The 14,672-nt window shown below is 42.9% G+C and overlaps 1 protein-coding gene across 20 annotated transcripts in view; it reads left to right on the forward strand.

Moving 5' to 3' along the window:
- The window catches only part of R3HDM2 (R3H domain containing 2), a 189,561-nt gene that overhangs the window by 113,550 nt on the left and 61,339 nt on the right, over positions 1-14,672 (forward strand). For all 20 annotated transcript variants that reach the window (XM_033221566.1, XM_033221565.1, XM_033221558.1 and 17 more), the window contains one exon: positions 14,216-14,415. In XM_033221566.1, the coding sequence (XP_033077457.1) occupies positions 14,251-14,415 (165 nt within the window). In that variant the 5' untranslated portion in view covers positions 14,216-14,250. The remainder of the gene's footprint in view (positions 1-14,215; positions 14,416-14,672) is intronic.

Raw genomic sequence — 14,672 nt, forward strand, 5'->3', positions numbered from 1 at the left:
GCTTCATTTAACTTAATCGCCTCTTTAAAGGCCCTGTCTCCAAATACAGTCACATTCTGAGGTACTGGGGGTAAGGACTTTAACACAGGGACTGGGTGGGGGACATCGTGTGTTCAGCCCATAACACTACTTCTTACATCGCATGGACTATAACTTAGTCATGTACTCATTTAGCTACAATGGAGATTAGGATATGTGTATCTTTTCCCCAGGAAGCTGTGTGCCCCAACTTAAAATCAGCAGCTCTCTTACAAAGAGATGATTGGATATTGGGGAACAAGTAGCAGTTTCTCCTTTGCAGCAGAGGCTTGAGGACTAATGATTATTGCAGATTTCCCATTTTTTCTTTGAAATTAGGTTGTTATCTAATTTCTCTGGCCAATCTCATATTTAATGTTAGATTTTGAAAGATTGTCAGCCAGGCGCTGGTGGCTCATGCCTGTAATCCCAGCACTTTGGGAGATTGAGGCAGACAGATCACCTGAGGTCAGGAGTTCGAGACCAGCCTGCCCAACATGGTGAAACCCCGTCCCTACTAAAAATACAAAATTAGCCAGGTGTGGTGGCGCACGCCTGTAATCCCAGCTACTGGGGAGGCTGAGGCAGGAGAATTGCTTGAACCCAGGAGATGGAGATTGCAGTGAGCCAAGATCGTGCCATTGCGTTCCAGCCTGGGCAACAAGAGTGAAATTTCATCTCAAAAGAAAGAAAGATTGTTTTAATATTGAATTGTTGTCTGAGGTGTCCTTTCTAAGGTCATAGGCTATGGCAGGATAGATGTAGTTGCCTGGCATTTAAGTTAGCAATAGAAGGCATGAGAGTGCCATGAATACAGATAAATTGTGATTTTTTTCATTTTCCAGATGTCTTCTCTGGGTTGAGTTGGAAACAGTTTCGCAAAGGGGTGGGAAAAGACAGTGTGAACTTTCAGGGTCTCTTTCATCCCTAAGATTCTGTGATGCTTTCTGCATAGTGGGATTTCTTTGATAAAGCTAGAGAAAATGGAAGCTTTAGAGGGGAAGGACCCTCTGCTCCTCTTTGTTTGAAAGAGGAGGCTCTTTGGTTTGTTCCTTTCCACTTTAGGGCGTAAAAAGGGCATTTTTGACCAAGAATATAGAGAAGCTGACAAAAACTGTAACAGGGCCCAACCACCACTTCAGTCCATTGATCAAAGCACCTACAGTTCTCATTTTAAGGCAAGACAGCAATAATAGATACTGAGCAAATAAAGAGGGTATACCTGTCCAGAACATTTTAATCTTTTTTCTCTCTTTACTTTGCCTAAGGAATTGCTGTGGTCACCAGCCAGTTCCTATGGGTTTCCTTACACAGCAGTGAATCCTTTTGCAGTTACAGAACAGAATGATTTTCATGCTTCTCTGATTTGGAATATTGGCACAACTATTGTTGTTATTGGCCCAGTACTAGTGAAGCCTATGACAGTTTACTTCTGCAGTCCTTAAAGGGCTTGGTGACTGTCATATACCTATAGCTTTATGTGTTTCATAAGTACTTTACACTCTATTCCCATATATTCATTCTCTCTTTGAAGAGAATGAAGATTTGGATCTATATCTCTTATTTGTAACTCAGTAGTACCTTCCTTCCTGTCCTTCTCCAAACGGCTGTTAGGCATTTACCTCTTCAGGCATGTAGTTCTACTGTTTTTGTTTTTGTCCTTTGTTTTGGCACTGCAATGGGAAGAACATGGAATTCTGGAACCAAGTAGACCTGGGTTTGAATTCTGGCTCCTTGCATGTAGTATATGGCCCTGAACAATTCACTTAGTATTTCTGAGTGTTGGTATCTTTATTTTTTATTTTTTGGTATCTTTTTTTATAAAGCGGAGATAACGCTTTATACCTTGAGAATATTGAGTAAGATGATCTCAATAAACTAAAAAAATTCAAAGTCATGAGGTGTGGACCCAGGTTGAGGGGAAAGGTGACAGTTTACAAATCTAACTTTTTAATTCAAAAATATGTCCCCTCACTGATACTCAGAGGCCTCAAATCTAGGCATCCTTCCCATCCCACACTCCATACCCCAGAATGCTTCTAATGAGTAGCCACCCTGGAACACCTAGGACTTTAACTTTGGGATCCGACACAGCTAGGTTGGAATTCTACCATTGCCTCTCTTGTATTGACTTGGGAAAGTTACTGGATTTCTCTGAGCTTTGGTTTCTTCAAATGGAAAATACCCTAACAAAGAGTTGTGTTAGGATTAAATAATAAATAAAAAGAAAAAAAATTTTTTTAAAGTAAAGTAGAGAAAGAACATAGACTTTGGAATCAGACAACATGGAGGTTCTGGTCTATTTCTGCCACTTAGTGATGAAACCTTGATCAGGTTGCTTAGCTGCACTTGGTGGATATGAGTTGAAGTACATAAAGCACCAGGCTCATACTCATGCTCAGTAAGCCTCAGTAAATCATGCACCTTTTCCTTTTCTCCTAATTTCCAGTGTCAAAGAATGGAAGAAAAGGCTTATGACACAGGAGCACCTAAACTGTTTTGTTTTTAACCTACCACTTAACCCCTGTGGATGTTTGTTCCTACTGTTTGATTCCTAAAGGAATTTTTGGTTTTGTTTGTTTATTTGTTTGTGTTTGGTGTAGTTAAATAATGTATAATAAAATGCACAGATCTTCACCATTTTGTTAATGAGGTTGGTTGGTTTGTTTGTTTTGAGATGGAGTCTCACTCTGTCGCCCAGGCTGGAGTACAGTGGCGCGGTCTGGGCTCACTGCAACCTCCGCCTCCTGGATTCAAGCAGTTCTCCTGCCTCAGCCTCCTGAGTAGCTGGGACTACAGGCGAGCGCCACCACGCCCGGCTAATTTTTGTATTTTTTAGTAGAGACGGGGTTTCACCATATTGGCCAGGTTGGTCTCGAACTCCTGACCTCGTGATCCACCCACCTTGGCCTCCCAGAGTGCTGGGATTACAGGCGTGAGCCACGGCGCCTGGCCTAGTTAATGAGTTTTGACAATTGTATTCAGCCATGTAACCACTGCATCAAATAAAATTGAATATTTCCATCAGTCCTGGAGGGTCCCTTCTTTCTCTTTCCAGTCAATATTTACCCCCCCAAGTCCTGAGCAATCATTTTCTGATTGTGATCACTGTAGATTAGTTTTGCTTGTTCTTGAGCTTCATATAAATAGACATATATAGTATGTGTTCTTGTGGTGGCGGGGTGGGGAGGAGAGTCTACTTTCTTTAATTTATCATAGTAGTTTTGAGATCCATCCATGTTTTTGTTTTGTTTTCCAAGACGGAGTTTCACTCTTGTTGCCCAGCCTGGAGTGCAATGGCCCGATCTTGGCCCACTGCAACCTCTGCCTCCCTGGTTCAGGCGATTTTCCTGCCTCAGCCTCCCGAGTAGCTGATGTTACAGGCATGCCACCACCACACCCGGCTAATTTTTGCATTTTTAGTAGAGATGGGGGTTTCACCATGTTGGTAAGGCTGGTCTCGAACTCCTAACCTCAGGTGATCCACCGGCCTTGGCCTCCCAAAGTACTGGGATTACAGGTATGAGCCACTGTGCCCAGCCCTATCCATGTTTTTGTGTGTCTCAGTATGTACAGTATAGGTTGAGCGACCTTTATCCAAAGTGCTTGGGACTTCCTGTATTTCAGATTTCAGATTTTTTGGATTTTGGAATTTTTTTTTTTTTTTTTGGGGGGGCATATTATGGTTGAGCATCCATAATTCAAAAACCCCAAATTGGAAATATTCCTATGTACATCCTTTGAGCATCATACTCATGCTCAAAAAGCTTTGGATTTTGGACTCTTTCAGATTTCAGATTTTCTCATTAGGGATGCTCAGCCTGTAGTTCAGTGTTTTTTATTATTAAATAATATTACATGTGTTTATTCTCTTGAGCCCCTAGATTTTAAACATTTTTTTTAAATTTATCAATTGAGAGTAACTTAAAATTGATACACAAATTAGTACAGGATTGGAAAGCTTCCAAGGAATTTGCCACAGGGTAGACCAGAATTTTTAGCACCTAGATATCTTTGTCTTGCTTGCATTCTCCCTACTTGGCCATAGATTAAAAGGGAGAAAATGAAATTATCCTTCTGTCTCTGAATGTCACCTATATAACATATACCTTTTGGCTCAATGCCTAGAAAGTTGTTTATAAATTGATGGAAAGATATATAATCTCACTCTGTTATGGAAGGTACCTATCTTAGCAGTAAAAAAAAAATGATAGGGAATATGCACTATTCTCCCTGAAAAAAATAGCTGAATCTTGGCTTCCAATAATCTTCCCCTGTATTATCTTATTTCTTCACTCCCCCACTTGTCCCCTTGACATCTCACAGTCCCCTGTGTGCAGCTTTGAGCTACTGAGTATCTTCAGGAGACATCCTGCCTTTGAAATTGTGCTATTTGGCTGGATGAAATGTACACTGTACACAAATAGATTGTAGGGAAGCACACATCTAGGCCCTCCTGGGAGCCTAATGTCTGCTTTGTTCTAGTCACCGTTGCATATGAAATAATTCCTTTCTTCTCCCACCAAAAACCTCCCAAACCCTTAATTTATTCTCTATACCAAATAAACTATTAAGAATGGAATTACTTCTCTACCTTTTAAGATACTACTGGCTTTATTTTAGCTGTTTAAGGCTTTTTTTTTTTTTTTTTGAGACAGAGTTTCAATCTTGTTGCCCAAGCTGGAGTGCAGTGGCGCAATCTTGGCTCACTGCAACCTCCACCTCTGGGTTCAAGTGAGCCTTCCGAGTAGCTGGGATTAACAGGCATGCGCCACCACGCCCAGCTAATTTTTTCTATTTTTAGTAGAAATGGGGTTTCACCATGTTAGTCAGGTTGGTCTCGAACTCCTGACCTCAGTGATCCCACCTCCCAAAGTGGTGGGAATGCAGGCATGAGCCACTACACCCAGCCTAAGGCTTTTTAAAGTTCATTGCTTACTTTTGCTTTTGTTTTGGCCTGGAAAAAATTATTTCCGGGAATCTTTATGCCCCAAGAGTAACGACAACCTTCTGCATTGGCTGAAAGGACTGGAAATTACATTAATTAAAGGTTATTTTGGAAAGCAAAAGAGCCTCAGCCTAAGAAATACAGTTTTATGCTTAGTTTATCTTCCAGTGGATCTTAACTCTGGTTTAGTAACAGTCTGACCCTTCATTACTAGCCTCTGCCTACTTTCAGGGCAGTTTCTTTTATCCTAGAAGAAAATGGTAAGGAGACTTAAAGCCATGTGATTTGAAAGCCTGACTTGAAGCTGGGAATGTTTAGAGAAGGAAATAAGGTGAAGTTTTCTTTTGTAAAGAGCTGATATGGAATCTTTATGACTCGCACAGAAGGCTAAACAGGGGCCAGTGGGAGAAAGTACCAAAGACGTAAATTTTGCCTCTTTAAAAGGAAAGTGTTCCAGAAAGAAGTGGTTTCTTTCTGGAGGTGAAGACTTTCCCTTCACTAAGAGATATACAAGCAGGGACATTTTTCAGAGTTACTAATGAGTCAATAACCTAGTTATGAAAGACTATGTATGTAGAAAAATAGAGCTAAGGCTGGGCACAGTGACTCACACCTGTAATCCTAGCACTTTGGGAGGCTGAGGTGGGCAGATTAGTTGAGGTCAGGAGTTCGAGACCAGCCTGGCCAACATGGTGAAACCCCTTCTCTACAGTAAAGTACAAAAATTAGACGGAAATTGCTTGAACCCGGGAGGCGGAGGTTGCCGAGATCATGCTACTGCACTCTAGCCTGGGCAACAGAGCAAAACTCAGTCTCAGAGAAAAAAAAAAAAAAAAAAGAAGAAGAGAAGAAAAAGAAAAATGGAGCAGAATGAAAAAGCTTCTAAGTACCCCTAGAGTTATGAGATTCCATGATTCCTTTGTGTTTTTGGTAGACTTTCCTTTCTGGTCTTTGACTATTTCTCCCCTTAGTTAGAGGCAGTATTGTATAAAGTTTAAGAAAGCAAGTCCCAGAGCCAGATTTTCTGGCTTTGAGTCCTGGCTGTGCCATATGCCAGTTGTATGCCCTTTTAAGCAAACTGTTTAACTTCTCTGTGCCTCAGTTTACTTGTCTGTAAAATGGTGATGATAGTAAGAATAAATATGTAATAGGATCATTGTAAGATTAAATGAGATATATAAAATATTTTAGGATAGTGCCTGGCACAATGTGAGCACTCAAAAGTTTCAGCTGATTATTATTATTATTGCCTGTCTCCCTGTCAGTTCTTTATTTATTTATTTTTTTTGAGATGGAGTTTCACTCTTTTGCCCAGGCTGGAGTGCAGTGGCATGATCTCAGCTCACCACAACCTCCTCCTCCTGGGTTCAAGTGATTCTCCTGCCTCAGCCTCCTGAGAAGCTGGGACTACAGGCACGCACCACCATGCCTGGCTAATTTTTGTACTTTTAGTAGAGATGAGGTTTCACTGTGTTGGCCAGGCTGGTCTCAAACTCCTGACCTCATGATCCGCCTGTCTCGTCTTCCCAAAGTGCTGGGATTACAGGCGTGAGCCACCTGGCCTGGCCTGTTCTTCTTTTAATATCCCCCCCACCTTTTTTTTTTTTTTTTTTTTTTTGCTATCTCCCAGGATTCTGACATAATAAACTCAACTCAGAGTAGCTTAAATGGTAAGAGGATTTCTTCAAATATCAGGAAGTCCAGAGATAGGGAGGGTCCAGACTGACTAATTATTGTCTAATCATAGCATCAAGGATGCAGGCTCCAGCCAGGCATGGTGGCTCACATCTGTTATCCTAGCACTTTGGGAGGCCAAGGCGGGTGGATTGCTTGAGCCCAGGAGTTTGAGACCAGCCTGGGCGACACGGCAAAACCCTATCTCTATTACAAATACAAAAATTAGCCATTCTTGGTGATGGGTGCCTGTAATCCCAGCTACTCAGGAGGCTGAGGTAGAAGGATCACCTGAGCCCCAGAGGTTGAGGCCTTAGTGAGCTGTGATCATGCCACTGCACTCCAGCCTAGGTGACAGACTGAGACTCTGTCTCAAGAAACAAAAACAAAAAGCCTGGGCGAGGTGGCTCATGCTTTTATTCCAGTTGCTTTCGTAGGCTGAGGCAGGCAGATCACCTGAGGTCAGGAAGTTGAGACCAGGCTGGCCAACATGGCAAAACCCCATCTTTACAAAAATACAAAAATTAGGCCAGGTGCGATGTCTCACGCCTGTAATCCCTGCACTTTGGGAGACCAAGGTGGGTGGATTACCTGAGGTCAGGAGTTCACGACCAGCCTGGCCAACATGGAGAAACCCCATCTCTACCAAAAATATAGAAATTAGCCAAATGTGATGGCACATGCCTATAATCCCACCTACTCAGGAGGCTGTAGTAGAATCGCTTGAACCCAGCAGGCAGAGGTTGCAGTGAGCCAAGATCACACCATTGCACTCCAGCCTGGGTGACAGAGTGAGACTCCGTGTGAAAAAAAAAAAAAAATAGCTAGGCATGGCGGTGCATGCCTGTAATCCTAGCTACTAAGGAGGCTGAGGCAGGAGAATCACTTGAACCTGGGAGTTGGGGGTTGCAGTAAGCCAAGATCTCACCACTGTACTCTAACCTGGATGATACAGTAAGACTCCATCTCAAAAAAAAAAAAAAAATGATGGCTGCAGGCTTATTTTCTCTGCTTCCCCATCCTCCATGTGTTGGCAGGGTGCTGCCACAGTCCAGGTATCATCTGCATAGAAGATCACCTTTGGTAGAAGATACCTATTTCTTCCAGAGGCTTTAAAATTTTTTTAAATAAAGTAGGAAACCTTTTCCATCCAATAAAGTCCCTTGGTGTCTCACTTGTCCCTTCTAAAACCAGTCACAAAAAGGAAACAGAATTACCACAATTGGTTTAACTAATTAATATCCATCTCCCAGGGATTGGGGATAAGATCTCCTTCCCTGATCATGTATTCTCAGGGGAAGGCAAGTGCCAACAGAAATCTGGGTTAGATCAATGAATGTGGAAGAACAGGGAAATCTGGGGAGGTGCGCTTTCCTCTGCTGCTTCATTTGTCTCAGTGTAAGAATTACTTTGTTTTATACAGCTCTTCAAGAGGCCGGTGGTCTCAGTAGAATGACTGACTAAATTTTTTTTGAGACAGGTCTCACTCTGTTGCGCAGGCTGCAGTACAGTGGAGCGATCTCGGCTCACTGCAACCTCTGCCTCCCAGGCTCAACTAAGTAGCTAGGACCCCAGGCGTGTGCCACCATGCCCTGCTAATTTTTGTATTTTTGGTAGAGATGGGGTTTGCCATGTTGCCCAGGCTGGTCTTGTACTCCTAAGCTTGAGCAGTTCACCTGCCTTGGCCTCTGAAAGTGCTCTGATTGTAGGCATGAGCCAACGTACCCAGCCAACTGACTAAATTCTTAAAAGTGGGTAGTTAAATCAGTCTGTTTTATGGGTAGCTATAAGAACCTAAAGCTCAAGTCTTCCTGTTTCTCCAATGAATGAAGGAAGCCATGTGTCTCCGTAAAACTTGAGGTTGAATATGTGACCATATTCTGCAGATGAAAGATCATTTTTTGTTTGCGTTCATAGTGTTTTGGCTGAGAAACAGTGCTTGTACACTGAAATTATTCCAGGTATCCAGATAGTTGATCTTTTCCTGACCCACATGTGAAGGAGAGCTACAAAGTTGTCATTTTGATTTGACGAAATATACCCATTTGGTAATTAAGGCCCATCCTTGAAAAAGAAACAAACCACTGCTGTGCCTTGCATGGTGGCTCAGGTCTGTAATCCTAGCACTTTGGGAGGCCAAGGCAGGTGGATCACTTGAGCTCAGGAGTTTGAGACCAGCCTGGGCAACATGGCAAAACCCTACCTCTAAAAGTAATAGAAAAATCAGGCTGGGTGCAGTGGCTCACACCTGTAATCCCAGCACTCTGGGAGGCTGAAGTGGGTGGATCACCTGAGGTCATGAGTTCGAGACCAGCCTGGCCAACATGGTGAAACCCCGTCTCTACTAAAAATATAAAAATTAGCTGGATGTGGAAGCAGGCACATGTAATCCCAGCTACTTGGGAGGATGAGGCAGGAGAATCACTTGAAACTGGGAGGCAGAAGTTGCAGTGAGTGAGATCGCCACTGCATTCCAACCTAAGTGACAGAGCAAGACTCCATCTCAAAAAAAGAAAAAAAGAAAAGAAATAGAAAAATTAGCCAGGCATGGTGGCACATACCTGTAGTCCCAGCTACTTGGGAGGCTGAGATAGGAGGATCACCTGAGCCCAGGGAGGTCGAGGTCGGGCCATGATCATGCCACTGCAGCCTGGGTGACAAAGTGAGACCCTGTCTCAAAAACAAAACCAAAAAACAAATAAAAACTGCTTTATAATTTTTTATATCACCTTCTCTTTCTGACAAAGAAATTTGAGGCTATTTAAGCTTGGAGAAGAGAAAAATACTAAAGGCCTATCATGTGATAAAAGATGTAAACTTAATTTTCTGTGTCTCTAATACTGATTTAGGATCAAGATTGAAGCAGTTCATAATTTATGATAGGGAGCAACTATACAATTAAGACTATTTCATAAATAGTGAAATGATCCTGTTTCAGTTTTCCCAGAGGTTAGCAGGCCTTTCAGAAAATTACAAAAATGAATTCTTCTTTGGGGAATAGGGGAAGATTGTGGGAGGTCAAATCTAAGAACTCTTCCAGTATTGACTATTATTTAATGAATTTTTTGTTTTTTTGAGACAGAGTTTTACTCTTGTTGCCCAGGCTGGAGTGCAATGGCGCAATCTGAGTGCACCGCAACCTCCACCTCCCAGTTTCAAGTGATTCTCCTGCCTCAGCCTTCCGAATAGCTGGGATTGCAGGCATGCACCACCATGCCTGGCTAATTTTGTATTTTTAGTAAAGATGGAGTTTCTCCATGTTGGTCAGGCTGGTCTCTAACTCCTGACCTTAGGTTATCCATCCTCCTTGGCCTCCCAAAGTGCTGGGATTATAGGCGTGAGCCACTGTGCCTGACTTTTTTTTTTTTTTTGAGACAGATTTTTTGCTCTTGTTGCCCAGGCTGGACTGCAATGGCACCATCTCAGCTCACCGCAACCTCCACCTTCCTGGTTCAAGTGATTCTCCTGCCTCAGCCTCCCGAGTAGCTGGGATTACAGGCATGCACCACCACACCTGGCTAATTTTATATTTTTAGTAGAGATGGGGTTTCTCCATGTTGGTCATGCTGGTCTCAAACTCCCAACCTCAGGTGATCTGCCCACCTCAGCCTCCCAAAGTGCTGGGATTACAGGCATGAACCACTGCACCTGATTTTTTTTTTTTTTTCAGAGACAGGATCTTGCTTTGTCACCTGGACTGGAGTGTAGTGGTGTGGTTGTAGCCTACCGCAGCCTTGAATTCCTGGGCTCAAGTGATCCTCCCACCTCAGCCTCCCAAGTAGCTGGGACAACAGGCATACCCCACTGCACCCAGCTAATTTTGTTTTTTTTTTTTTTTGTAGAGAGGAAGTCTCACTATGTTGCCCAGGCTGGTCTCAAACTCTTGACCTCAAGCAACCTTCCCACCTCAGCCTTTTGAATTGCTAAGATTACAGGCATGAGCCACCGCACCCAGCACTATTTATTTATTTATTTAGGGACAAGATCTTAATCTGTTGCCCAGGCTGGAGTGTAGTGGCAGTCATGGCTCAATGCATCCTTGATGTCCTGGGCTCAAGTGATCCTCCCACCTCTGCCTCCTGAGTAGCTGAGACTACAAGTGTGCACCACCATGTCTGGCTAATTTTTTTTTAATTTTATTTTGTGGAGACAGGGTCTCACTGTGTTGTCTTGAACTCCTGGGCTCAAGCAGTCTTGCTGGCTCAGCCTCCCAAAGTGTTGGGGTTACAGGCATGAGCCAACACACACAGCTCCCAATTTTGATCTTTATTAATGTTTCCTAGCCAAGAGATAGGGAGAATGCGTGTGCTGAGTTTTACTAGTACTTCAGACTGAAGAGAATGGAGGCTTGATTTACCCACTGTGGGGGGGGGGGTAATACATACATACATACTACATATATAAACAAAGTCCCGTGTATAGCAAATGATCCATGAAGGTCTGTAGGTTATAACTGTTTTTATAGTAGCCTTTAGTTACTGAAGCAGATAATTCTAAAGTGGAAGTTTGTATCAGTTTCTTTCAATACTTGTAGCCAGTTTCTTCTAATATTTTTCATCTTTAAATTCAGCTTTCAACTATATGACTTTTTTTTTTTTTTTTGAACCAGAGTCTTACTCTGTCACCCAGGCTGGAGTGCAGTAGTGTGATCTCGGCTCACTGTGACTTCCGCCTCCCAGGTTCAAGTGATTCTCCTGCCTCGGTCTCCCAAATAGCTGGGAGGCAATTGAGTGCAATTGAGCCAGCTTGCTTAAGATAAAGGAAAGAATTTAAGGCTGGACTCAATGGCTCACCACCACGCCAGGCTAATTTTTGTATTTTTAGTAGAGACGGGGGGTTTCACTATATTGGTCAGGCTGGTCTCGAACTCCTGACCTCAGGTGATCCACCTACCTCGGCCTCCCAAAGTGCTGGGATTGCAAGTGTGAGCAACTGTGCCCGGCCGTCAACTATATGACTTTGCAATTGTGTGAATGACTCTCTGGCCCTCTAAAGAGAATTTACCTAAGTAAACCAAGTCTCCAGGCAGCTACTGAAGAGCCACCACAAGGTGAACAAAACAATGATCTAACCCCCTCAGCCTTCTGAGTAACTAGAACTACAGGCACATGCCACTGCTCCCTGAACCCAGGAGTTTGAGGCTGTAGTGAGCTATGATCGCATCACTGCACTCCAGCCTGGGTGACAGGGTGAGATCCCATCTCAAAAAAAAAAAAAAAAAAATCACAAGGCAATAGCCTGGCAGACCATCTAACTTATGTCAGGATGAGGCTACCTTTGCTTCTTTAAAGACTTTTGGGTCTTACCCTTTAAACTGATTTAAAAGAGAGAAAAATATCTGTTGTGACAGTTTTCTTGAAGCATTGCTAACCATTTGTCTGTTTATTTAATTCTGTTTCTAAGGCTTCACTGGGAATAGATGTGACATCTGGGAGAGTTGCCAGTAAAGGAGGGAAAGAAGTCTTTAGGGTTGAAGTACAGTCAGTAACCTGTATAAGGAGAAACTTCTGCAAACTATTGTTGGAGCTAAACGTGTTTGACTTGGGCAATTGAGGACATGAATCTGTGTATAGAGTATCAACTTCTGTTTCTTAGTGTGTGGTTGGAGAACTGTGTAGGCTTCATTACAGGATTTCCCAGGTAGTGATAGTAAGTGATAAAGAAACAGCCGTCCCTGCACTATAGATACTCTATCACTGGCAGACAGTAGATTGACTGAACCCAAATAGTGTATAGCAAAGTAAAGATTCTTCCTCCAGGGAGGGACCCAATTTTTTTTTTTTTTTTTTTTTTTTTTTTTTTTTTTTTTTTTTTTTTTTTTGAGACGGAGTCTTGCTCTGTCGCCCGGTCTGGAGTGCAGTGGCCGGATCTCAGCTCACTGCAAGCTCCGCCTCCCGGGTTCACGCCATTCTCCTGCCTCAGCCTCCCGAGTAGCTGGGACCACAGGCGCCCGCCACCTCGCCCGGCTAGTTTTTTGTATTTTTAGTAGAGACGGGGTTTCACCGTGTTAGCCAGGATGGTCTCGATCTCCTGACCTCGTGATCCGCCCGTCTCGGCCTCCCAAAGTGCTGGGATTACAGGCTTGAGCCACCGCGCCCGGCCCCCAATTTTTCTGAATGAGAGTTGTCTACAAATTTCTCTTCTTGTTTTTTCAGCTTGCTTAAGATAAAGGAAAGAATTTAAGGCTGGGTGCGATGGCTCACGCCTCTAATCCCAATACTTTGGGAGGCCCAAGTGGGAGGATCACTTGAGTCCAGGAGTTCAAGACCAATTTGGGCAACATACCAAGACTCCATCTCTCCCAAAAAAAATCTTAAAAATGAGCCGGACATGCTGGGTGCAGTGGCTCAAGCCTGTAATCCCAGCGTTTTAGGAGGCCGAAGTGGGCGGATCATGAGGTCAGGAGGTTGAGACCATCTTGGCTAACACGGTGAAACCCTATCTCTACTAAAAAATAGAAAAAAATTAGCCGGGCATGGTGGCAGGCGCCTGTAGTCCTAGCTACTCAGGAGGCTGAGGCAGGAGAATGGCGTGAACCCCGGGAGGCAGAGCTTGCAGTGAGCCGAGATCGTGTCACTGCACTCCAGCCTGGGGAACAGAGCGAGACTATGCCTCAAAAAAAAAAAAAAAAAAAAAAATTTAGCCGGGCATATGCCTGTATTCCTAGTTACTTGGGAGGCAGAGGTGAGAAGATTACTTGAGCCTGGAAGTTCAAGGTTGCAGTGAGCTATGATTGTGACACTGCACCCCAGCCTGGGTGACAGAGTGAGACTCCATCTAAAAATATATATATATATTTATAGGATTTTATATATTCTATAACCATTTAAGCTTTGTCTGATTTTACTTCTTTTTGAAGGGAGAATAGCTTGAAGTTGGTAACAGTGTTGTGGGTTTGTGGTAGCTGTGAAAGTTCTTCCTTGGGAAAGAATATTCCTTTCTAGTAGTCAATAGAGCTTTATAGTTTTCTTCTTGCTGGAGAGAATCTAATGGGTGAAGTGACTGAGCCAGAAATGTGAGCAAATTTCTGTAGGGAACAAGGGGAGAAAATAAAGTGTCAAGAGGGCTCATACTACTTTAGAACTGAATCCTGGTGAATCTCAAAATAATTATGCTGAGTAAAAGAGTCCAGACAGTGTGATTGATTCCATTTATACAAAATTCTAGAAAATGCAGACTAATCTGTAGTGTCAGAACAGATCAGTAGTTGGCTTGGGTTAGTGGGAAGGGAGGAAGAGATTACAAAGGGACATGAGGAACCTTTGGGGCATGATGAATGTGCTCACTGTCTTGATTGGGGTGATGGTTTTACAGGTGAATGCATGTGTCATAATATAAAATTATACATTTTAAATATATGCAGTTTATGTCAATTTTACCTCAATAAAGGTTTTTTTGTTTTGTTTTGTTTTGTTTTTAAAAGAAATGAACCCAGAGACAGCATTTATTAAATAACTGTTTTCTGGGTTATAGGAAGGCTGCTGGAAAAAAATGTACCCATGTGAAATATAAGTCCTGTGTATTTGTTAAGTATGGATACATACCTCATGCTTAATGCATTTGATGTTTCTTTAGGAGTCCATAGAGGCCACTGTATTCTATTGAAGAACATGTCTAACAGTAACACTACTCAAGAGACCCTGGAAATAATGAAAGAATCAGAAAAAAAACTGGTGGAAGAATCTGTAAACAAAAACAAGTTTATATCTAAGACTCCAAGTAAGGAAGAAATTGAGAAAGAATGTGAAGATACCAGTTTGCGTCAGGAGACACAGGTAAAGATTGGAAGTGCATTATATGTACACTTTTTTTTTTTTTCCTTTAGAGACAGGGTTACCCAGCTCTGTTACCCAGCCTGGAGTGCAGTGGCACAATTAGGGCTCACTGCAACCTCAAACTCCTGCACTCAAGAGATCCTCCTACCTCAGCCTCCCAAGTAGCTGGGACTACAGGCATGTGCAACCACATCCAGCTAATATAAAAATTTTTTTTTGTAGAGACAGGGTCTCTCTATGTTGCCCAGGCTGGTCTC

Source organism: Trachypithecus francoisi, unplaced genomic scaffold (genome assembly GCF_009764315.1).
Source record: "Trachypithecus francoisi isolate TF-2019V2 unplaced genomic scaffold, Tfra_2.0 Lachesis_group11, whole genome shotgun sequence".
Classification (NCBI taxonomy): Eukaryota; Metazoa; Chordata; class Mammalia; order Primates; family Cercopithecidae; genus Trachypithecus; species Trachypithecus francoisi.